Below are 24,735 nucleotides of genomic sequence, written 5' to 3' on the forward strand. Positions count from 1 at the left end.
TACCATTCAGTATGACAATAAGAACCAAAATCCCGATGTTTTATTCTAAGTATTTTATAACAAAGTTGGAAAGAGAAATCAAAGACATTTTTACTTTTATGTCAAAAGTGTCCATATCAATTAATAAGTTTCCAAAAATGTGTATGTTCTTCAGGCTTTCGATTTGTAAATATTCATCTTCTTTTTAACTTGAAAATACAGTGATTTAGTCTTTGTTTTTCCAAGCTGATCCATCATTTTAAAGTTGTCCACCAAGAGAGTTTTATATTTCAAATATCTTTTACTCACTCAACAATTTATTTCATGGCTTCAGTATCTCCAGCACCATGCTAGATACTAATTTCTAATAGCCAGTTACTTCAACTTCTTGATGATGAAAAAAGCGAATTAACTCGATTATATCTTTTCTCTCTGGCATGCAGAATTTTAGACCACACAGCTGACTTGTTGCTTATTCTCTGCGGTATCTTATTCTTTCTGCGTCTATAGAGCATGATTGGATGGTTATCTTCCCTAGTGATCTATATAATATATTGAATTTGTCTATAATATGTTGAATTTTACTTAGTTGTATCTGTATTTTATTTTGAGGGTGAGCCTGGGTTGCCTGGAGCAGTGGGACAGAATGGAATACCAGGGCCAAAGGTTAGTACAAAGCCAACCAGCTTCATTTGACTCATGTTTTTCCATAAAACTGTAAGCCATTACAACTTTAAATATCTCACTGGTTACATTTGGATAGAATTTTTTGTCAGTGCTATAATATGCTGGAGTATAGACCTTTGTGATGAATGAATAAATTATGTTTATAATTTTCATTAGTATTAAAAAATGCAGAAAAACAAATAGGACATGATTGTCTAAAATCATGGAATATACATATATCTGCACATATGTAACATGAGAAAGCCCATGTTTCAACTACGACTATTGTCATCTTACCACTTAGCATATAAAAACATGGGTCATGACCATATTGACTGAAATGTGCATATATACAAATTCTAAAGGTGATGATCATAGTACAACCAAGGCTTTTTCCTCAGATCTGGCTACTTCCAATCTTGCATAGCATAATCAGTTAAGTAAATGGAGATCAGAATAAAGATGGTCATGTTTAAAATTTTAAATGGATGTAGTCTGAATTACTAAATAGGGAAAAAATGTAGTGAGGATCATTTTTGGATCGAAAGTTTTCTTTGTCTCTTAAAGAACAACTGAATCTGTTAAGTATAAGAAGATTGGTGACAGTTTGGTTTAAACCAAACAGGCAGACAATCTCAAATCCTTTGATGAGTGAACGTCCCTTGAAGTACAAAACTGATGTCTAATCCCGTCAGCTGTGCTAGTGTGCATCTACCCCACAGATGTCTGTCAGCTGATTTTACAGATCACATTGCTATTGACAGACACCTAGGACAGACCTAAAATTTATAGACCTATCCTTTGTCCTGCAGGAGAGGAAATAAAATACTCCTTCTGGGACTACAGCCGTTTTCCTGTCTTCTTTCCTCTTTTGCTCCATGCTAAAAAGCCGAATGATAGGAATTAATGCTTAATACATGTTCATAGTGCTGCTCTGGTGTTGCCTAGCGACCATCTGGCTGGATGTTGAGCAGTGAAAGTGGCCAGAATTTCAGAAAACCAAAAGGTCAGGTTGAGTTCCAGAGAATGAAAAGATTCTTGCCTCCAAGCTAAAAAATATATAATCATAATAATTGCCTTATGCCGTTTTATTTAAAAGCAGTCTGATCTCATGAAAACACTTTCTCAAGCTTTTCAGGAAAAATATTATTGTAATGCATATGAGTTGTACTAAGCCTCTCCTATTCCATTCCTGCCCTTTCCTGGGTACAGTAGGAATTCAAGTCTATTCAGAACAACTTTGTATTTTAGTCCTTATGCTCTTCTGGTCACATATTAAGTGAAGACATCCCTCCTAAACTCAAATTCTGCCCCACTCCACAGTCTTTCCTGAAGGTACCAGTGCCTCCTGAGCTGCACCTGAGCTGGAATACTCTGGTTACCAGCAATTAAAGAGAGTTCATGACATTGCAAAGTTGTGCAAGTTCAGGACTGACTGTTTATAATCCTGTAAGGGAAAACAGACTGGAGAACTACTCTGGGCCCCCAGACCCTTGGAATAATCCATGCAATGGGATGTTTTGGATAAAAGGCTCTGTGAAGGAGCTGGTCCACCTTGTTGATACTGAGTTTGGAAGAATAAAAAAGCAGGGGACTAAGAAGCCTCTCAGGAGTCTGTGTTGCCACACATTGTCCTTAGTGCCCCCAAACTAGCTTCTAGATGATCATCTTAAAATGCGTATCTTTAGCCACATAAAAAGGCAAAGACTTAAGATTCCATACAGTGTTGATAGTCATACCCAATTCTCCAGGAAGGTCAACTTCCCGTACACAACCAAAATAGAAAGTGTCACACGTAATTTACCTAATGTGTTCAATATATGTTATATCTGACATTGCTTGATAGGTATTTTATAATTTAATGACACCCAATCTCTGTTCTTCTGCTCAGGGAGAACCTGGAGAACAAGGAGAAAAGGTGAGAATGACTGCCTTTAATTGCCTTTTCTTCTCCTCCACTCCAACAAAGAGGGATCCGAACTCAACTGTATAAATGATTAGATACGTGGAAAGACAGATGGATGGAGAGAGACAGAGAGAGAAAGATAGCTAATGACCACTGTTCTTCTCAAACTGTTACTTAATGGGAGGAGAAAATAGTTTAATTCTTAAATTTGGACAAGCATTTTGAGTAAGAGATTAAACAAGTAAGAGAAAGGGAACAAATTTAGACATTCCACGTCAGGTTTTTAAATGGCTTTGAAAAATCCCTACACCTGCAAAACTCTCAGTTCTACCTACTTGCTGATTGTCAAAGCAGCTACAGCTCTCCCTACTCCTTCTTATGTCTCCAAGTTAAAGGGATACAGATGTTTATCTGTAGCAATTATCTAAAAGTTACCCTACAAAGAATTCCCATAAAACCCAAAAAAGAAAAACAAAAGGAGAAGCAGGGTGCTGCATGCTACATTTCTCCTGGATCCCTCTCCTTACTACCTCTGGGACTGTCCTGATTATTTTTAGATTCTTAGTGCATATGCTGGTGCTTATTTTCCTGGCTGTCATGCTGTTCACTTGATAAGTGTTTGAGAAGTGTGCTGGGTAAGGAACAACACAGATACTTCGTCATGTTCTTTGCAAATGATCTGATTTTTCTGACAAGTAAAGATTATAATCTCTAGGCCACATCTATAGACCAAGAAAATGTCTTCAGTGTAACTTTATTTTTTGCTGTTGTAAAGAAAAAAGGTATTGATTTTGATAGAAGATGAGCAAAGTAGAGAAGTTTTAAAGGTAATTTCCTGAGGGAGCAGCTCAGTCAGACCCTCTGCTTCACAGTCGCTCTGAGCCAGCTCTCCCACTAGGGAGGTTTGCTTTGTTTTTTAATAGATTTTTAAATAAAATTTTTAAAAAGTACAAATAAACCACCCAGCAAGGATCTCTCATAATAGATCATTGGTATGTTTGTTTGGCATCCAGTATGTTCATGGTAATTAACTTGAAATTAATTAGTCATTGCATGACTTGTGTTGAAATTAAAGCAGGAAAAGGAGCAATGTCCTCACCATCCCAGCGGCTCATCAGATAAAATGTCTGTGGCCCTTGTTTCTTGCAGTGGTCTATCAGTCAACCATAGACAAATGCCTAAGCAATTTAGAGTCATGCTAATTTGAAACAATGAAAGAAAAATACAGGGAAAAATAAAAAGTCTCCCTATTCCACCCCTTGTCCTCTCCCTCTCAAGAAGCCGTTATTAATAGTTGATCTCTTATATTAAGGGACTTTTAAAATGATAGAAAAATGACTCTTGGGGCCATTGCTGTGGCATAGCAGGGTAATCCTCCACCTGTAGCACCAGTGTCCCATATGGGCACCGATTCAAGTCCTGGTTGCTCCACTTCCAATCTAGCTCCCTGCTAATGCTCCTGGGAAAACAGCAGAAAATAGCACAAGTACTTGAGCACCTGTACCCACTTGGGAGATCCAAAAGAAGCTCCTGGTTCCTGGCTTTGGCTTGGCCCAGCCCCGGCCGTTGCAGCCATTTGGGGAGTGAACCATCAGATGGAAGACCTCTCTTTCTCTCTCTGTGTGACTCTGCTTTTCAAAATAAATAACATAAATCTTAAAAAAAAAAAAAATACAAGTGACTCTTAGAAAGCTAAAGAGAAGTCCTTTCCAGCCTGGGAACTCCATGAACAGCAATGCATCATTATGGCTACCAGCTGTCAGTGCCAGCTGATGATATTCCAGACACTGTCCTAGTTGCTTTACACACAGTATGCTACTTACTGCTTATAATTACATACAGTCTCTCTCAACTTGCATTACAGATGAGTAACTTGATGCAGAGAGAATCTCATTTGCCCAGTGGATGCTGGAACTGGACTTGATCTCCTTTGCCCCAGAGTCCATGACATTTTTCCACCCTGTTGTGCTGTAAAACTTAGAAGAATTCAGAATTTAAGCAAGCAAAGCCTGGACAATAAATGAGGCTTTTCATTCTAACACATTGTCTTATAGATAGAAAGGAGATGTCAGTGAGGAAATAGGCATTGGAAGTCACAAAAATAACAAAGGAAGGAGAAAATCTCCAAATTCATTTTACTATGATTAAAAACATGTTTTCTAATAAAACATAAAGCATTCCTTTCACAAGTGCAAACCATTGTAAGCCCAGATAAATACTCACTTCACAGGTTTTGAGGGCCTCATCATGTACATGGAGGCTGTGATATTTGAGATGGGTTTAAAGACAGGGTAGGATCTGTGCAGTAGAAGAGAAAAGAGAGGGTAGGGGTCCAGGTGTTACAAAACAGTGCAAAGGACAGAGAGGTGGCATGGCAACTGTCAGGAGAGAGTCATTGTTCAAGTGGAGCTTGGAGCAGAGAAGAAAAGAGAGCATTAGGAGGCCTTATGTGTCCAAAAAAAAGGTATTGGAAAGCAAATTACTGCTTTCTGTTAATGAAGTAGAATAGTTTCAAAGTGTTCAGCATGTTCATTGCAATAAAATTTATTTTATTGATATCAGCCAACTGGTCAAGTAAGAATCCATCAGCTATGTAGAACATTTGCCATCAATCTTAATATATTGTGTTTATGAAATAAAGCTTCAGATAATGAAAATGACTCTTTGTTTCACATCACAAATATATTTTATGTTTATTGCTTTTGTTTCTTCTCAGGGAGATGCTGGAGAGAATGGCCCCAAAGGTGATACAGGCGAAAAGGTATGGTTTTGTGAAATACAAAAGAGTATGTGTGTGAACAAGAAATGTTGTTTCTTCTTTATGAAAATGAGAAATTTACAGAGAGGTGATTGAGAAAGAGTAGATTAATATGACAAGGCCAGAGATAATGTTCCAAGATTATCAAAGCTTTAGTATTTGATTTGTAGAAGATGATTATACAAACTCCTGAGCACAAATTTAAATATTTTCGAAGTAGAATGGAATGTCAAACATTCTAGAAAATGAATAGCTACATTTCTAGTAATGAAATCACATATCCAAGTGTAAATGGGACATTACTTTGTACACAGAGATCTAAAAACAGTGTTCCTAAAGTGACTGGGTTTGCCCCAGTTTCAGGAGAGAACATGTCAGAGGAATGGGGTGAGATCTAAGAGTTGATAGGTTACTGTCACTGGAGTAAACCTTTAATGCAGTCTTGAAACTTTTCTTCAACTTTAAATGCACTAAATCTGGGTATTTTATCAATGATTAGCATTTATGTTACAATGGTCTTGTGGTTTATACTTGGATTCATACTTTGCAGATATCTGTGACACAGGAAAGATATTTTATGCCACTTATGCTATGTGTTAAGAATTAAGAAAAAGTTCTTTTAAGAAATTAATTATAGAATAGACCCAGATAAATTTTAATCTAGATCAAGCTATGTAACAGTGATGAAAACAATAATTATTCATTTAAGCTTACAGTGGAGAATAAGGCTGTTGCACTTTGAAAATTATTATAGTACAGATGGGTACCAGTTAGTCATAAAAACATACTGACAAAAAGAACGTTATTGTTATTCTCATAAATATTCATACAAATATGGCATGGGTGGTAGGTATGAATTAGTGTCACCAAGTGGCAGTTGTGTTTGTATTTGAGGAATAAAGTGGACTTCCACCCTTATAGACTCAACCCCAGCCCTATTGATATTTTGAGCTATAAAATTCTTTACTGTGAGAGCTGTTGGATGTTTGGCATTGTTGTTGGCTCTACCCACTGAATGCCAGTATCACCTCCTCATTTGTGACAACCAAACATGTCTCTAGACATTGCACATAGTTCCTGGGGAACACAATCACCCCAGTACGGGTACCACTGCTGTACAGCCTTTTTATTCACCTGCCATATCTAAGTGTCATGCTGCCATCAAATATGACATGAATATGTGAGTATGAGTGAGACCAGTAATATGCCCTGGCTACTCTTGAAGTCAAAATCTGAAACCCTAGATTCGTAAACTTTGATGTTGAATTTAAATCCATTGTTTTTATTTAAAAGTAAAGGTGAGCCAATTTTTTTCTGTAAAGGGCCAGAAAATAAATATTTTAGGTTTTGTGAGCCATATGGTCTCTGTCACAACCATTCAACTCTACTGTTGTAGCATGAAAGTAAGTGTAGACAACACATAAACAAATGAGTGTGGCTGTATTCCAAACTTGATTTCTGGATGCAAAAATTTTAATTTTATGTGATTTTCATGTCATGAACTATTATGATTATTTTGATTTTTTAAGCATTTAAAATTTTAAAGAATCATTGTTAGCTCACAGACCTTGCAGTCAGCCACCTGAGTTTGGCCAAGGTTGCCAACCTCTGCTTAGAAGAAAGGAATTATTCTACACAGAGGCCAAGTTCTTCCATTGAAAATATAAAATTTACACCAAGTTTGAACTATACCTATGTGGATTTACGTGGAGAATGTTATGCTTTAGAAGATGTACTTTTTTGGGGAACTTAGGCCAGTAAATGTTTCTTTAATCACACATTTTTTAAATTTAACTTTACAATAGTAAAGCTGCTTTTTGCTTTGAAAAGACCAAGGTCATCTCAAATGAATATTTTACTTTTTTTTATACATTAATGCAAATCATTTACCATACTAACATGTAGTAAACTTTCAGTAAAATTAACTTTTCTTAGCACTTGGAAATTGAAATTAATTAAATTGGTTGTTTTTCTTTTTTATCAGAAAGTTCTATTAGCTAAAATTAAGTACCAAAAATTCTTCAGTTAAAACGGAAATCATTTCTATAAACTATAAATGGGTCTAAACAGGGGACTGTAAATAGGACTTTGTAATGTGTATAATATGTAATCTGACCTGTAGCATTCATCCCAAGAATGCTGTAATTGGAATATAATTTTTGATGTGTTTTTTAAACATTTCCTGCTTCTGTCATATAATTTGTTTCCAGCATGTTGGAAACACTCTTCTCCTCTCCTTTGTGTTCAGTATGTGAAACTCATTCATCATTTACCAAGTTTGAGATGTAAAATTTTTTTAAATGCTTCTTTTCTGCCATTGATGTAGTAAATTACGTCATTGATGCATTTTAAAAGGATTTTTCCTCTTTTGATCCAATTCAGTGCCTTTGGATGGTAAAGCAATCTAAGCCTTTCCAGACTGGTTGTCTGGAAATGCTGTGGAACTGTAAAAACCACGAGGCTGGGTTTTCTCTGTGGCCAACAACCACAGTGCACGGTAGGCTTAAGCATAACATGCCAAAGACTCATTTCAGTCATGTTTAGAAAGGTTACGTTCTACCCTTTGGAAGGTTAATCCTATGAACAATGTAGAAATGAATCTCTGATCTGTTTCTTCCCCCCCTCCCTTCAAAGTGGGCGTTTATGCAATACTAAGTAGTTTGACCAGGCCACAGTTTTATCTGCTGATACAGTGGCTCCATTTTCCCTTTCTTATCTGTGTCTTCCTTCTTGACTTCCCCACTTTCGATTCCCATGAATATGCTGCGTTCTTGCTGTGCATCTACACAGCGTCTTTGATTTGCATCCTCAGAACCTTTTCAGAAGACACCCACACTTGGAGCCACCAAACTGTGTGTTCTTCAAAACACACCTGAGGGCCTGTCCCAGTGGCTGCTCCCACTCCAATCAATGACAGGCCTACTGTCACTTAGCACACTTGACTCGCATGGTTTAAACACCTTTGCTGTCGGTCCTTCTCTCCCAGACTCCTCACCTTCACTTCTATGCTTTCTAACATCATTGATTCTTCAATCCACTGCATCTTTAATATATAAGTCAATTCCCTGGGGCAACATTTCGATCACCTTTGGATGAGATAAGTCACCTTCTCCAGATGTAGTGCTCTTGGTAATCCACTTCCTTGTTTAATTGAATGTCCTGCTCACTGAAAAAATAAATAAGTAAATTCACCAAAGTAAGATGCTAGACTGTTCCCAGCACTAATCTAAGTTCCTGGCACATAATTAGAATATAATAAATATTTGTTGAATGAACAACTTTTAAATTTGTTTTATTTAGACATTTTTCTAATTTTTATGTAATGGGAGACTGTTTTTCTGTATGCATTAAGCGTGTTGTCACTTCTAAGTATACACAGTGACACAGAATTTCCCAAATATGACAGTTTCTTCCTATTCCAGATTTGAAAAAAAAAAAAGGAAGCCCCTTTCATGCTTTCAATCTATAAAAATTCTGTATTATATGTATTAGTAAGTGACTATTGTAAGTACAGGATAGGGGCAGAGATTGTAACTGCACTGTTCATTGTTGTCTGCCTGACTCCCAACATCTCTGTACCCAGAACACACCTAGGAAATAATTGGTGCTCCATAAATATTTATTGAATTAATGAATTATAGAATTCAGAGACCACATTCACTTCACATATGCACACGTGTCTTATTAACACACACGTGTTATCTACTAAGTGTGTATTGTGTCTGAAAATATTCACAAAGATCAAAACTGTGCTTGAATAAAAAATAGTAAGGTCAAAGTCATTTATCTCAAGAATCTACCCACAGGATTTCTTCATCTGTAACTTACCCTGAGGAGATTTTTGTTTCCAAATCAACTGACTTAGGAAGCTGAGATCATACTTTAAAGACATAGTTGGGTTCTTTCTTCCCTACTTTAATCCTATGTTCATTTTCACTTGGGAGATGGGAAGGGGGATTAAACACACACAGTTTCATATCCACTACTTGCAGCATTATGCTTTTAAATGTTTAATTTGTGAACATCTTCCAGCAGTTGCCTTGCCACTTAAAAGTCATAAAAATTCCTTGGGATTTCACAGTTCTAAATCTTGAAAAAATAGAATTTCAATATAGCTCTTAGTTGTCCATCAAATGAAACTGCTCAAATTTCCACAAATAAATTAGCCTTTCAGGAAACTGTTCCTTTCTTTCTACCTGCTTTCTCTGAGAAATGAAACTAGTCTTTATTCTCCTCTAGTGGGTTATCTAACCACTTTTTATTAAAATAGAAAAAGTTTACAGTTAATACAAGCAACTTCCTTTTCTTTACAAGTTTACTAGCCTTTATGTCCTGCTGTCAAAATGAAATGAGCCAACAATTCTTTTCTTATTCTAATAAGAAGAACATATTAGAGGCCAGTGCTGTGACATAGTGGGTTAAGCCGCTGCCTGCAGTGCTGGCATCCCTTATGGGCACCAGTTTGAAACCCAGCTGCTCCACTTCTGATCCAGCTCTCTGCTATGGCCTAGGAAAGCAGTAGAAATGACCCAAGTCCTTGGGCCCCTGCACCCATGTGGAAGACCAAGAAAAAGCTCCTGGCTCCTGGCTTCAGATCAGCACAGCTCTGGCCATTGCAGCCAATTGGGAAGTGAACCAGTGGATGGAAGACCTTTCTCTCTCTGCCTCTCCTTCTCTCTCTGTGTACCTCTGACGTTCAAATAAAGAAATAAATCTAAAAAACAAAACAAACAAACAAACAAACAAAAAAACACAGCAATAGCATTTAGGAAGGCTCAAATTCATTTAACTTCTAGCTGCTCCAGTTTCCTCATCTATTAAATGAAAATGCTAGTGTCTCTCATATCCAATGGGAATTTTGCAAGGTATAGATGAGATGAAATAAGGAACTTTGCAAAATCAAAATTACTTTCATGAATTCAATGTCCTTATACAAAATATGGCAAATCTGGTTCACTGATTTTGATAGTGTTTGGACTTACATTAGTAGTAAAAATTGAAAAAAAGTAGTTATATTTATTTCATTTCCCATTTAGAACTTAGCTGAATGCTAATGACTGGGAAGGGAAATCAGTGTTGTTCTATAAGGCAGTATTTGGAGTCTTCATCTTCTTTATACTTAGTGACCTTCTAACTTTTCCTTAGGTAATAACAATTACAGATGTAAAAAAAAATTCACATATAATTTATGTGTCTTTCCTCAATGAACTAACTTACCATTTCCTCCTCTTTCTAAATGTCATTTTTTTCCCTTTCTCCAGGTTTTAAATTTTTATGTTTGACTACTGAATTGTTTAACAAAAATGTTTTTGAGATTTTTCATTTGTCCACCATTTATGTCCTGAGCAATGCCATGGGCCAAGCACTGAATAACAGTAGATGCAGAATCAGTTCCTATGTAGCTGAGAGTGGATGGTCAAGTGATGAATGGGCAGAAAACAGAAATAGGTCATGACAAAGTGAGTGACACCAGACGTGATTCAATCGTGAAGCCACAGTAAGATGTGTGTGCCAGGGGCCATGTGTCTGTGCTGGTCTGTGAGGGATTCTCTGAAACAAAGCCACTTAAGCTGAGACCTGAAGAAAGGGAAGGTGCCAGTCATGGGAAAGGGAAGAGGCATGGCAGGAGCAGGGGAGTAAGTGCTCCATGCACAGAGACCTGAGGCCTTTGGTCTGTCTCTGAAAGATTGATGAGCAGCTTCTGGAATCTAGAACAAGGAAATAGACCCCCAGAGCGCCTTGAGCATTTGTGCAGATGCAACAGCTGAGGAAATCCCCATAGGTGCCTTCCTCCTGTGGCTGTTTCTGTCTTCTTGACAGTCTCAAATGACCACATTTTCTCCTTTTCTTTTCCTGCTCATGAGACAGAGAGGGCTAGCAGGGGCTTCGAAATCTAGGCGTTGTGCTGGCCTCATTTCAGAAAGAAGCCACATTCCCAGGTCCCCCCTTATTCTTCAGTCTACTCATCCCTATCAGCAGATAATTGTTTTAGAAACATACTCATGAAATCTGGGTGGAATGCAGTGCCTTGGAAAAAAACAGATTCTGTCTCGAGACTTTCGCTCAGAGCTTCCATATGTCCCCATCACCCACAAGTCATCCATCATCCTGTGACTTCCTGGTGACCATGTTACAGTGAAAAAAAGTGTAAAACTGGGAATCCCATGCCAGTCATAACCGTGACAGCACTTTTCGAGGAAAACAAACAGATCCACCGCGTGGCTTTCTCCAACCCAGCATCATTAACCCAGCAACTTCATCTGTTGAACTTTGACTTTCTGAAGACCAGAAGGGTCAAGGAACTCCCAGTAAATGATAGCCAGTGACATTAATAAATTCCAGAAATACAGAAAACCGAAAGCTCCAGATCCCTCCATTGTAACTTTATGATGCAAGAATGCAGGGTTTAGCACTGAATCAAGGGAAGAGATTCATGTTTATGGATTTATATTTACTTCAAGGAATGAGTTCATAGACATTTGGCATGCAATATAAAAGGGTGTTTAAAAAAATATCTTGTTTCCCTTGGAAGTTTTTGACTTCTTAACAGCTGAGATTGGAATAAAGTGGTATGGAGCAGAGAAAGACCCATTAGTCACAGGGTCCCTTTGAGTGTTCAAGTTGGCAATGCCTCCCTGGGTATGTGTAATAATGTTTCCTGTTCTCATAACTTGTGGTATAACCTCTCATGGGTTTTGTCTTAGGGTGACCCTGGATCATCTGCTGCAGGAATCAAGGTAACTATAACCTTGCAAGTGTTTGGACCCCAGGAGTCACAGGTTATTTTTATCAGCCCCTGCATTATCTTCCCATGTGCCAGCTTTGATGGTTGTAAGTCTGTTGCTGTTCTGCAATGATCAATTTCTAAACCTAACAGGGAGTACCTATGAAAAATCTTCTGAAGGCTTAAATGAAAGGTCCTGCCTTCTCTTCCTTTTCCATTTAGTTCTCATGGAAAATGGACTTACATGTGATCTCTTAGCATATTCATAACAACAAAAAATTCTTTGCATCTAATAAGATGTAGAATAACAGAATAAACTGCATGTGATCAAGAGGCAGGCTGAGCCATCTCTGTGGAAGTGTCCAGGGACCTCAAGGTTTTGGAAATTCTTGTAAGACTACCCTTTTCATCTTTGGTTTTCTTTGGCCAGGGAGAACCTGGAGAATCTGGTCGTCCAGGGCAAAAGGTAACATCTCTTTCTCTGGGGTGGTGTTTGTGCTATATCATATTCATAGTTTTGTGTCTGCTGCCCACTGTGTAATCTGAAGCCAATTATTGCAAATTGATGCAGTTTTTCATGCTTTGCCTACCCAGTGTTATTGGTTGTTTTGCATTTTAAAAGGTCTTGATGCTGAGCATAGCAAAATGTGAAAACACACAATGTCCATGTAAAAGGATGCTTTATGAACTAAAGTCTGCATATACTCAGCTGTTTGAAACTAACAAAGATCAGTTGAGTTGGAATGCCAACAACTTATCTTGCATGCTTGAAGGTAATCTGCATGTTTCTAACTTTCATGAGAAGACATGTATTTGCTAAACTGCCTTGATAGAGACTGATAGTTCTTTAAAAGTTATATTCCTTTTCCATTCATTGCCAATGCTTCCCTTCTAATCTCTATGTGAATCATATCTGTCTATGCCATGAATGTTATACAAACTAAATTTGTTAATAATCTAAATTTTAGTTAGAGATATCAGCCATAGAACTTTAACCAGTCCATGGATACATTAAATGTTTTTATCATTTATGTTCCACTCCAACAACAATTTGGAGAGCATTCAGTAAATACACTTACACTCATATTCTCATTTGAGTCTGAGACAGGAAACAAATGTTGGTCAACTTTATCATCAAGCATCTGGGTATCAATGTCCAGTGCAACCAGATTTTAGATAACAGATGTATTGGAGCCACAGGTAAATGTGAATTCCTTATTAAATTAAATCTCTTAGTATTGTGTCTACCTTTGGATAAAAGTAGCTAATGTCTTAATAAAACATAAGAATAGATAGAATTTGCTTTATTAGCAGAACGGGGAAGAGAGAATAAATACCATTGCCATCATTTGGAAACTTAAGACCTAGTGAAGTAATGTTCACACATTCTTAAAGTTGTTTGAGAGAGCTTTGTTATAAATATTTAAGATGGAAGCAATTTTTAGAAGATCTTTTAGATTATTTCAACATTTCTCTAGTTTAAGGACTGACTTTTCTCTTAAAGATCTAAGGGTGATGATTCATCAGGCTCAGTTTCAGAAAATGTTGAGACTTTTCCAGTGAACAAGCAGAACTCTGTAATTTTCACTATTTAGTTCCTAAGAAGTTCTGTGATTCTTTATTTAAGAAATTTGGAATTAATGATATAGTCACAGATCCATTGTCTGCTTTGGCTTACAAAAGCGACTCACTTTCTCAGATGTCTAATTTTAGTTCCCTTAGTTTTAGAGGCTATGTTTAAACTACTTCCAAAAGTTAGGATTTGCTATTTAAAGAAAAGTCTGCAAGACTGTCATGTCTCTAAAACACAAACTAAAACAAATCTGCTTACGCTTATATAGGATCTACTGTTTTTAGAATGGAAGATCCAAGTTTATTTTCAATTGCTTAATAAAAAATTGTCAGGCCAGCACCATGGCTCACTTGGTTAATCCTCTGCCTGCGGCGCCGGCATCCCATATGGGCGCCAGGTTCTAGTCCCGGTTGCTCCTCTTCCAGTCCAGCTCTCTGCTGTGGCCCGGGAGGGCAGTGGAGGATGGCCCAAGTGCTTGGGCCCCTGCACCCGCATGGGAGACCAGGAAGAAGCACCTGGCTCCTGGCTTCGGATCGGCTCAGTGCTGGCCGTAGCAGCCATTTGGGGAGTGAACCAACGGAAGGAAGACCTTTCTCTCTGCCTCTCTCTCTCTCACTGTCTAACTCTATCTGTCAAATAAATAAAAATAAAAACTTAAAAAATAAATAAAACATTGCCTTATAATTTTTTTGGAAATATAACTTACATTCATGAAAGCTTACAGGCTTGCATTTGTAGGTATAGAGTTTTCTTTGTAGTTCATTAAAAATAAATTTTAAATAATACTGAGAGAACAGGTAGATATGTTAAAAGCTTACAGCTCATCTGAACGAATGTGTGCCCTGAAATGAGCAACATCTTTTTCCTTAATATTTGAGCCTACTTATTTGCTTTGACACAATCTTCCCACAATATTTCCTTTGCCTTCTTTGGCAATATTTACCCCCACATTTATTTGAAAGCAAAGTATTTCCATGCTTGCTGCTTTCTTAGAACCATGTGAACTGAACTGAGCAGAAGATCAATTTAAGAGCTCTTCTATGGCATTCTTTCTCACTGTTGCAGAACTGTCCTGTGCACTCCTTGCCACATAAGCTCTTGTGTTAGGGAAATTTTGCAGCAAGTGCAGAATATCATAACACGGCAAAAAGCCCCACGGATTAGCTTTATACTGTGCGTTCTTTTGCCATATAAAAGTCTAATGTCTAGAGCAGTTTCATAATGTAGGAATTATTTCATTGGAATTTTTTTCTTTTATAGTCTCACCAGTAGAGTATGTGATTGATATGTGAGTTGGAGTGTGTATAAAGGCTTGTAGAGTGAGTTTGTAGACATATACATATTTTGTTTTATCACATAAGTCTTCCTTCCTAATATTTCCACAACTTTTAAAAATATATATGTTATTTTCAAAGGATTAAAATTGCCTGACCCTCCAAAAGAAGACACCCTCAAGGTCAAATTCTGTGGAGAAGTCCAGAGCATTGTAAAAGAGATGTGCAGTGATAAGCAGAGTCCTGAGTTGAGGGTCTTCTATAATGGAGAGGGAAGAATGACTGGAAAGGAACAAAAATAAAAAGTTGAATGTATCCATAGTAATTTATCTGCTCAGGAAAGTATTCTCTGACAACAAATCAGTTCTTAATTATCACCCATATCTGATCTCTGGCTGTGCAGTCCAAGAACTCAACTCAGAGAAACTCCTGAATCAAGGAATAGGCAAGAACAGAGAGGTTTACTGAGAAGTTATCTCTTAGGAAGATAAGCTTTCCTGGTATGGAGAATTTACTTTATATAGGAAGAAATGTCTTCCCAAAATGTTAAGAGATATTTCACAAAGACCAGCATTAAATATATTCTAATCTTTCATTATATAAGCTATGACATTAAGTGAACATACATTTGGAAAGTTCAAATTTACAAAATCTAAGATTACAAATTACAAATTTATAACTTACCCCACACACACACACACACACACACACACACACGTGATATAGGGAAAAGCCAAAATCTCAAAGTCTTTAAATATTTAATCTGTATTATAAAATATTCCATAATTTCTTATACACTTTTCTCATTGTTAGGAAACAAGGGTATATGTCAATACATGTATGTACATATAAGTATCTTTCTTTAAAGTAGTCTATAATCCTTTTAATTTAGTAGGAAGGAAAGGTGTGGTGAGAGTTCTTCTTGGAAGATACTGTTATAGCCTATGTATTTCCAAAAATGTTTCAAATAGGATGTTTCCAAAATTGATTTTAGGAGACTTTTCTAAAACAATACAAAGCTATGGATTTGTCATCAATCTGTTTACTTTTTTAAAGTAAAAGAATTTTCAGTAGCATATGCATACAAGCCCTTTCTTTTGCATTCCTGAAGTAACTTTGACCTCTGCCAATGAGAAAGTTATTGAGTATTTCCTTTTTTGTGTAATCACACAGCTTAATAAGTAGTATCTGTAGTCATTTTGTGATAATAACCAGAGCAAATTATGGCTCTTCATAATTCGAAAGTAATAATATTAAAAATGGGATGTCTGGTTGTGTTTAGTAGATTCTCCTTACAGTGAGGATTGTTAAAGCATTCAGATTAGAAGTGCCTCCTTCTGCCACCTTATTTTTGTTTGATGCTACTCTATCTTTTTGCGTAGTTGTTCCTTTGACCATCAAGAAATGATGTGACTCTTACCTTCAAGTGTTATTTCTACACACAATGGCCATATCAATCCAACGCAAGATGAACTTTCATTTTCTCCTGTGATTCCTTTATGCCTCTTTGTGGAATTCAGGAAATTTGCTAAGCAATGTAACCTTTTGTCACTATACTTTGTACTTAAAATAATGTCGCCAATTCTGTGAAAATGAGAAGGTTTAGCCTGACTCCAGTGTGCTCACCCAAAATGTACCACTTAATCTCAAACCTGTATTCGGAACAGCTGCATGGTACCATTAGCCTTAAGCTGCTAAGCAGGATTGGCCAGGCTCAACAATTGTCAGAAATATAGGCTGGAGTTAAGTATGATCTTAACCATTTATTTATCTTCTCATCATTCAGGAATGGAAAAGAAATCTTACTATACTCTTAAGTGAGCAAGACTCATGGTGTATAGTGTTTTGATGTGACCACCTGTTCATACAGCCAACTCTTGATTATCTGACATGAGAGAGTCCTGGGATAGGATGCATTACCAAAATGCACATATGATCCTCTTCTCAGGAAATACCCTCCATCTCCCCCAACAAATCATTTACCAGAGGAGTTCCTTCTCCTGTTAGCCCCCTTCTCACCTTCTCACAGATATGCCAGTGAACAGTAAACTGGTAAAAGAAGGAAAACTGAAAAATCAGCAGAGTAGTCAACAAATCACTGAATCAAGAGTTGACTGAACTGCATATCATCAAAGTCTTGAAATTAGACAGTTTTCTAAAAATCGACATATGTAGAAAGTATTCAGCTGGGAACTTTTGCCATGTTTTTCTCCAGATACTGTGACTGAGTACAGACCGTTCTATAATGCTGTGTGATTTTCCTATGTAGGGTGAACCAGGGCTTCCTGGGCTTCCTGGACTTCCGGGGATAAAGGTAAATACTGCACGGACAGTCTTGGCTTCATAGATCTGTAATTGTGAGAGTCATCCAAATGGTAGGAAAATATGGGAAAAAATGAACACTAAAAATATATGTTTTTCTTTAAGTGCTTTTTAAAAAATATAACCGTTCAACCAATTACATTTTTAGAATTACAAATTAAGTACATGCATTGCTAATGTTTGCAGTTACCATGTGGACTGCATAGTCCACTGTCTAACCTCTCATGCCCCTTAAATAAATGTAAATGCCATTTCAGTTGAATTCATGTGAATTTTTTAAAGTCTACAGTATCTCTTCACCTTCACACTTTAATTTTATTCTTAAGATCCCATCAAATTTTGACCAGAATTAGGATCTTAACATTCCTATAAATCAAACATGTAGGCAACTGTTTTTGTGATTCATTCATTTAATAATAATCTCTCTAACATGTGTTGCGCTTCTCCTTCCTGTTGATAATTACTGCTGCAAAGTGCAAATCATATTATTAGAATATTTGAGCCAATACTGTCCCCATAAACTTCTTACATAACTTTTGAAACAATTGCTGACTAAAGCATAGTTTGAAAACCTCAAGGAATGACCTTGGGGATACGTTTTAAATGTTTTTAAACAGCCTCAAAATGTTAAAGACATTTTTTTGTATAAAATCTTTCACTGATGAGTCTGACATTTCTACTGCATTAGCTGCAGTTACTTCTTTGAAACCAACTTCCTATTTTGAAAAATTGTTTTTAATATTCTAGAACGATTTGGGTAACATAATGCAAGTATATTATTCCTTACTTTCTCAGTGTACAGTTTTTGAATCAATCTCTAGTATGCATTAGTCCATTCTAAGATTACTATGTTTACTTCAGTGTGAGGACCACGTATACTACTTTGTGAAGGTTCTGCTCAGCTTGTGAGCTCCATGGAATAATATGATTTTAGAAAAGATATGTTACATTACTGAGTTTCCAGATAATCATATGGTATCATATATAGTAATTTATGAGTACTTGGTATAATTAACATATATGAAAGCTACATCTTCTACAATAGCACTCAGAAATTTTGGTTCTGGCTTTTTGTTTGATGTTTCCAGATTGGAATTACAAAAATTCAGATATGTCCTTTTAATATATTTTTAGTTTTTTTTTTAATTCTTCCATAGAAGGCATGCTCCATGACAACAGTTTAACAAAGAATCAAAGTTATTTCCTTGTCATTTGATGTTTAGAAGAATACCTTCACAAGGATGTGATTTCATTTTTAGAGTTAATTTCTGCCACTTTCACATGTTTAAAAAAGATACATTTTTAATAAATGATTCATTTTTAAAATGAATTTTTAAAAAATGAATTTAAGAAAACAATATTCAGTGTTTGAAAACAACCAAAGGGAATGGAGGGAGATTGGATAATAGGTACCAAAACACAATTACATAGGAGAAATAGGCTCATTTGGCTCCTCAGCACAGTGGGGTGATAATAGTTTACCATAACTACCACATGTTCTCTGAGCAAATAGATAAGAGACGTTCAAAGTCCTAAGTTAATGACAAGAGGAAGGAAGTATTAATTACTCTGGTTTGATTGAAGTGTCACAATATACCCCATAAGCATGTATGTTTAAAATTATAAAAAAGAGAAACTGGTAGCATTATAAATAGGGGATAGGACATGTGGCAGGATTGGGACTGAGTTTCCTGCAGTCAGTGCATGCAGGTGAGCAGAGCTGTGTTACTAGCACTCGCTCATCTGACAAGAATCTCCATGCTCCGGAATCCAGTTGTCCCTGTTCCTGAGCTGGGGACACTTTCTTGGTGAGAGAAAAAGCACTCACGAGAATGAAGGAATTGGTTTTCTCCCTCTAAAAAAATATATGCATCTGTACATATATATATATATATACATACATGATTTAAATTACTACTATTATCATTCTTTTATTCTAATTTTATATTACTCATCATGAAAAACATCCCACTGCTCCCTTGGCATTTCCTTAGTCATTTGTTGACTAAGCTGAGTGTTTTGAACTTTTGCAGATTGGAAAGGGCATTGGTGATTTGCCACTTTCAGTCACCTTTATTTCTTAGGTCAAAGGAAACTGACAGAGATACTTTGTCCAGGTCATGCAGTCCTGCTATTTTCTCTTATTTTTCCATACATGAAGAAATTATCAGCTGATAAAAGTCATTTTTATTATTTACCACTAGAGGTACTTTTCTACATAATGGCCAACCATCCAGTATTTAATTTAAATCATAGTTTCTACTTTGTAGTTTAACAAATTTTATCTTCTCTAACTCAGGATGTGAGAGATCTGCTCTCCTTTTAGTGTAGTAAGTGGACAGTATGAAAAAGCAATTTTGAAAAAGAAACAATTTAGGGGACACATATGGTCCTTAGAGTTCATTGGATATTTATATGTAGTTAACCATTTATAATTTATTATACAGCTTCATTAACTTGAGAACTTCGGATTTTCATCCTTTCTTAATTTACCTTCTGTTGGGTGGCCAACCACATGAGGTCGTGGACCAAACAAGTAATAGTGTTTAAAAGATATGGATTTAGAATGTGTGGTAGCAGGAACATTAGTCATAATCTTCCTGGACTTGTGTGTTTATTTATGCTTTGAAAGTACTTCCTGCTGCTATTCATCTCCTCCTTATCTGCTGGGACTACAGAGAGCATGCAAATACCATCCGTTATGTCCAAGACGTTGAGGAAACCAGCCATGACATACCAGGGAAGCTTTGATTTGCCACCTGTTGCTCTCGGGGAATGGCTGGGAACTTAATGAGCATCCACATGCCTTCCACACAGCTCTCAGGAAGTGAGCAAAGTGCCTAAATACAGGCAGCAGACTCATCTATCCATCACCTCAGGCTCCCACTCAGGGCAAAGTGCTAATACCTTACGCATACATAATAAAAGTCACTAAGAACAGGCATAACTTAATTTCAGACTACTCATAAGCTTCCTGCACAAATATTTGAGGTTCCCCTCACCATGTGGAAGGCATTTGGAATTTCTATTTCATGCATTCATGGTTCATAGAGTGTCAAGATGTTCAACTGGGAAAATTAAATTATGTACAATGTACCATGCAGACATTGATCTTCTGGAATAAGGTTTGAGCTCAGAAAATGAATTTTATTAAATAAGTCTTCAAATATTTTAATGAGTAAAAAATCATTCTTATAGTAACTAGCTTTCCTGATACCACATAAAAGGTAAGATTCTAAGTTATGGTTTTTTAAAATCTTGCTTTCTGCATTTATCTTGAAAAGTGTAAATATATTTCTTGCTCCTTTTTATAGTTACCTTACTATAGGAATTACGCATTCTAGACTAGTAACTTTAGATGAACTGCCAGAGTGCAGGTCCTGGTATTCTGCCTTACCAGTGGTGTGATTTGGGGTAAGTTCCAAATCTCTCTCTGCTTCAGTTTCCTCCAAAGGTGAGAATAGTCATCAAACATAACATGGAGTTGTTGTTATAACTCAATGAGTTAATATAAGTACAGCTCTTAAAATATTGCCAAGCAGGGTGAGCTCTAACTTGGTGGGTGAGATGCCTACATTCCATATCAGAGTACCTGGGTTTTATACTCATATGGCTCCTGCCTCCAGCTTCCTGCTAATGCAGACCCTAAAAGGCAGCTCAGGTTGATTGATTTCTGGTACCCACATGAGAGACATAGATTGAGTTCCCAGCTCCCAACTTTAGCCCAATCCATTTTAAGCCATTGTGAGTATTTGGAGGGTCCAACAGATGATAGTGTACTAGTGCATACACACACTCTCTCTCTCTTTCTCTTTGCCTCTCACATTTTAAAAAATTTTTAAATACTGCTAAGCATATAGCAATTGCTGTAAAAATTTTGGCTGTTGACATTTCTTTCTTTTGAGGAAGCTCGGGATAGGAGCATTGGTTATGCATCTGCTGTTTTTGTCTTTCCTCATGTGCGTAATTTAATGTATAGAATATGAAGCTATTATTAATGCTCCATAGGTTAGTAGATGTGAATTCTGAAAACTCCTTTATAGCCATGGGTGAATATTACCTCTAAGACCAGTAAGCTCTCCTCACCTGCTTTTTCCCTATCACACAGATGTATCCATGAACAAAGGAAGGAGGAGCTCAGTGTTCTGGGCACAGGACAGCACTGTTAAAGTTCTCCTGACACTATCACAGGAAAAGCAAAACTTGATACATACCACAAAAGCCATCAGTGCTGCCTAACCTAAGTCTTTTTCCATGAATATAGTTTTTAATACTTGCTTTTCTTCTTTCAACATATATCGCCAATTTATCTCATTTCATTCAACAAGCAAATTAGAAAAAAATTAAGGGCAAGCAGATATAATATAAATTATATATAATCACAGAAAACACAAGTCATTTAGGTGACAAAGAAGTTTCTACAGTGTATCTTCCTACAAAACTTGATGGTTTTACGCTAGTTTCCTCATTACTTAAATTTTGACGTTCACATCGTGACTTTAAGGACTGGGGAAGTATGAAACCACAACTACTCTTTATACCTCGTCAGATGAAATCATCCTTGACATGATTTCATATAAAGACTAACTTTTACAGCTGGCAAAAGCATTTACTTTGGCATTTTTCAGATTAAGTATAGTGCTCAGTAATCTAACAAACTTATCTTCTAAATCTACTTGTGATGAGGTTCCTTCCTCAGAAACATCAAAACACATTTTAAAAATGGCAAAGGAAAACTTTGGGAAGTAATATGTAAAATGAATTCCTTAAAAAAATAAAAATTGTTTAAAAGGGTAACATTGTGTTATTGTTACTCATAATTATTTCCTGCTTGCCCAAAGTCCACCTGAGAAATTGAGTAATTTAAGGGTCCAGTTAGGAAATGCATACACCCAAAAATCAGAGATTTTTAGCAGCCATAATGAAACCCCTGATAAATACACCAACCGTACTTTCATGATGTAATTCTATTCAGAAAAAAAATCAGAAAGGTATGTTTTCTGGATTTTTAATAAACCTGTTATTGTAGTTCATTTTCAGCAGAGCCACTAAGATGTTTTAATTTATACTCAGATTTGAACCTTAAGGGAAATAAGTGTTTTGGGGGCAGACTCTACTTTCTCATTCTTCTTTCCCTCAATAATTTTATAAATCAATCATTACCAAAACCGGCTGCCTAGAGGTTCTTATTACAACAAATGTTCTTGCTGTAATCCTCAAAAGCAGGTATCATGCTGACTTGAATTCTAATTAGCCTTTAAGCAAGAAGAATATTGTATGGCTAATGCATTCAGTGTCAAGACACATTAATCAAAATTATTGGTGATGCTTTTAGCACCCAAGCAGATCAGCACATAGTTTCCAAGTCCTGTTGTACTATTTTTTGGGCAATGAAAATTCGATCTGCTTGGGGGTAATAAATATCACGGAAAATCTGACTTAGTCCAAGCTGGTATAGTAGAAGGTTTTTAGACAGGTTAAAAAAAATAATAATCTTTACTCCTTTAATTGATAATGACTTACAAAAATAAATGAAAAGTGAGATTTTTTCCATGAGCAAGAGCTAATCAGTTAGGACTTTCAGGCCACCATTCCATTTAACAGATGGTAAGTTCTAGAAGTTTATATGGAAACATCTGATGAACCACTTCTGTATGAATGAACCTGTTCTTTCCCTTCTTACCTGGATGAATAATCCCATCTAAGTAATGCCGACTCTCCCCATGTTTATGAAGGACATCCTTTATGTAAATTTGACAAAAAGGTATTAGGTGGACTGTCCCAGTGACCATTTAGAAGATAAAATAAGGCAACCTGAAACACTTTCTCCCTATTATTAAATGGATTTGAAGAAAATCAGTAAGCTGTTTTTACAGAATTCTGGGTTTGTGAGACCTTTGGTGGCCTCTTAGATTTCAGATAAATTGTTTTCCTAAGGAATTGCCCCACCTTGTCTTTCCTTTCTGTAACATGAAAGGCCATTCTTAGTGCTGTTGTACTAGGTAAGGGCAGTAGTTGTTTGTGCGGCCCTTGTTTGCCCTTTGCTATTTAGCAAGAGGATGTAGAATTTAAGGTACTATTCAAATAGGCTACTTAGGTTTTGTTTTATTATTGTTTATTTGAAAGGCAGAGTTATTTGAGAGAGAAGAGAACAGGAGAGAGATCTTCCATCTGCTGGTTCACTGCCCAAATGGTCGCAACAACTGGGGCTGGGTCAGGCTGAATCCAGGATCTTCTTCCAGGTCTCCCACATGCGTATGGGGCCCAATCACTTGGGCCATCTTCTGCTACTTTCTCAGGCATACTAGCAGGGAGCTGGGTTGGAAGTGGAGCAGCCGGGACACGAATCATTGACCTTATGGGATGCCGGCACTACAGGACAGAGCTTTAACCTGCTACACCATAGCACTGGCCCCCTTAGGTATGTTTGAAGCAATAGTAAATGAGTTGAGGAAAAGGGCTTCAGTCAAAAATCTTATTTTTGAGTTATCTTCCTTTTATGTAAAATGAATGGGAACTGCCTTCCTATTGATAAATCTTCATGTAGTTTACTTCATTTCTGGGTGTACATGTTATCAATTTTTGAAAGAAAGGACAGAGAAAACCATAATACTAGCTCCCTAGTCAACAGTGCAACTATCTGTTAGTGCAAAAACAGGATGATTTTTCTGAGGCCGGTGCTGTGGTGTAGCGGGTAAAGCCGCCGCCTGTAGTGCTGACATCCCATATCACCGGTTCGAGTCCCAACTGCTCTACTTCCAATCCAGCTCTCTGCTCTGGCCTGGGAAAGCAGTAAAAGATGGTCCAAGTCCTTGGGCCCCTGCACCTGTGTGGGAGACCCAGAAGCTCCTGGCTCCTAGCTTCGGATCAGTGCACCTCTGGCCATTGCGGCCAATTGGGGAGTGAACCAGCAGATGGAAGACCTCTCTCTCTCTCTCGCTCTCTCTCACTCTCACTCTCACTCTCACTCTCATTCTCACTCTTTGCCTCTCCTTCTCTCTGTGTGTAACTCTGACTTTCAAATTAATAAATAAATCTTGGGAGAAAAAAGATGATTTTTCCTAACAGTACCTATTAGTTACTGTGGTGTATATCCATTGAGCTTAATACTACAAGGTCAGAGTTGTAACTGCCCAAATCGTTAGCTCCTGTTGGATAGATTACTGTGAGAGCTTCAGTCTATCTACATTTGGTTTGTGGAAGATACACCTCTGATTTCAGCTATCATTATTCTCTTTAGACTTGGTTCTGCATGTTTTCATGCCTTGTTTAAAGCTTTTGTTCAAAGTAGATTCATGTAAGAGATTTACAGAGGGGTCTGCTTGCCACTGCTCCCAACAGTTTGCTACTGGGCCTGTATTGTGCTTTATCTTGAATTAATAGTATTCCTTCTGTACCACCTGATCACCAGTTTAGTTGCCAAAAGCATAGCTGTTCTATTTTTCATCTTTTCTACTAGCTAACACAAGGGAAGGTGATAGCATGATGGTATTGAAATGTTTATTTTAACTCCTTGATGGTGAGCTAACTAAT

The 24,735-nt window shown here is 37.0% G+C and overlaps 1 protein-coding gene across 1 annotated transcript in view; it reads left to right on the plus strand.

The window, feature by feature from the left end:
* The window catches only part of COL25A1 (collagen type XXV alpha 1 chain), a 530,955-nt gene that overhangs the window by 439,631 nt on the left and 66,589 nt on the right, over nt 1-24,735 (plus strand). The window contains exons 13-18 of the mRNA XM_017347366.4: nt 592-645; nt 2,537-2,563; nt 5,268-5,312; nt 12,014-12,046; nt 12,464-12,499; nt 17,150-17,194. Of these exons, the coding sequence (XP_017202855.2) occupies nt 592-645; nt 2,537-2,563; nt 5,268-5,312; nt 12,014-12,046; nt 12,464-12,499; nt 17,150-17,194 (240 nt within the window). The remainder of the gene's footprint in view (nt 1-591; nt 646-2,536; nt 2,564-5,267; nt 5,313-12,013; nt 12,047-12,463; nt 12,500-17,149; nt 17,195-24,735) is intronic.

The sequence above is a fragment of the Oryctolagus cuniculus genome, chromosome 8 (assembly GCF_051225735.1).
Source record: "Oryctolagus cuniculus isolate XC-2025 breed Fujian yellow rabbit chromosome 8, ASM5122573v1, whole genome shotgun sequence".
In the NCBI taxonomy this organism is placed as follows: Eukaryota; Metazoa; Chordata; class Mammalia; order Lagomorpha; family Leporidae; genus Oryctolagus; species Oryctolagus cuniculus.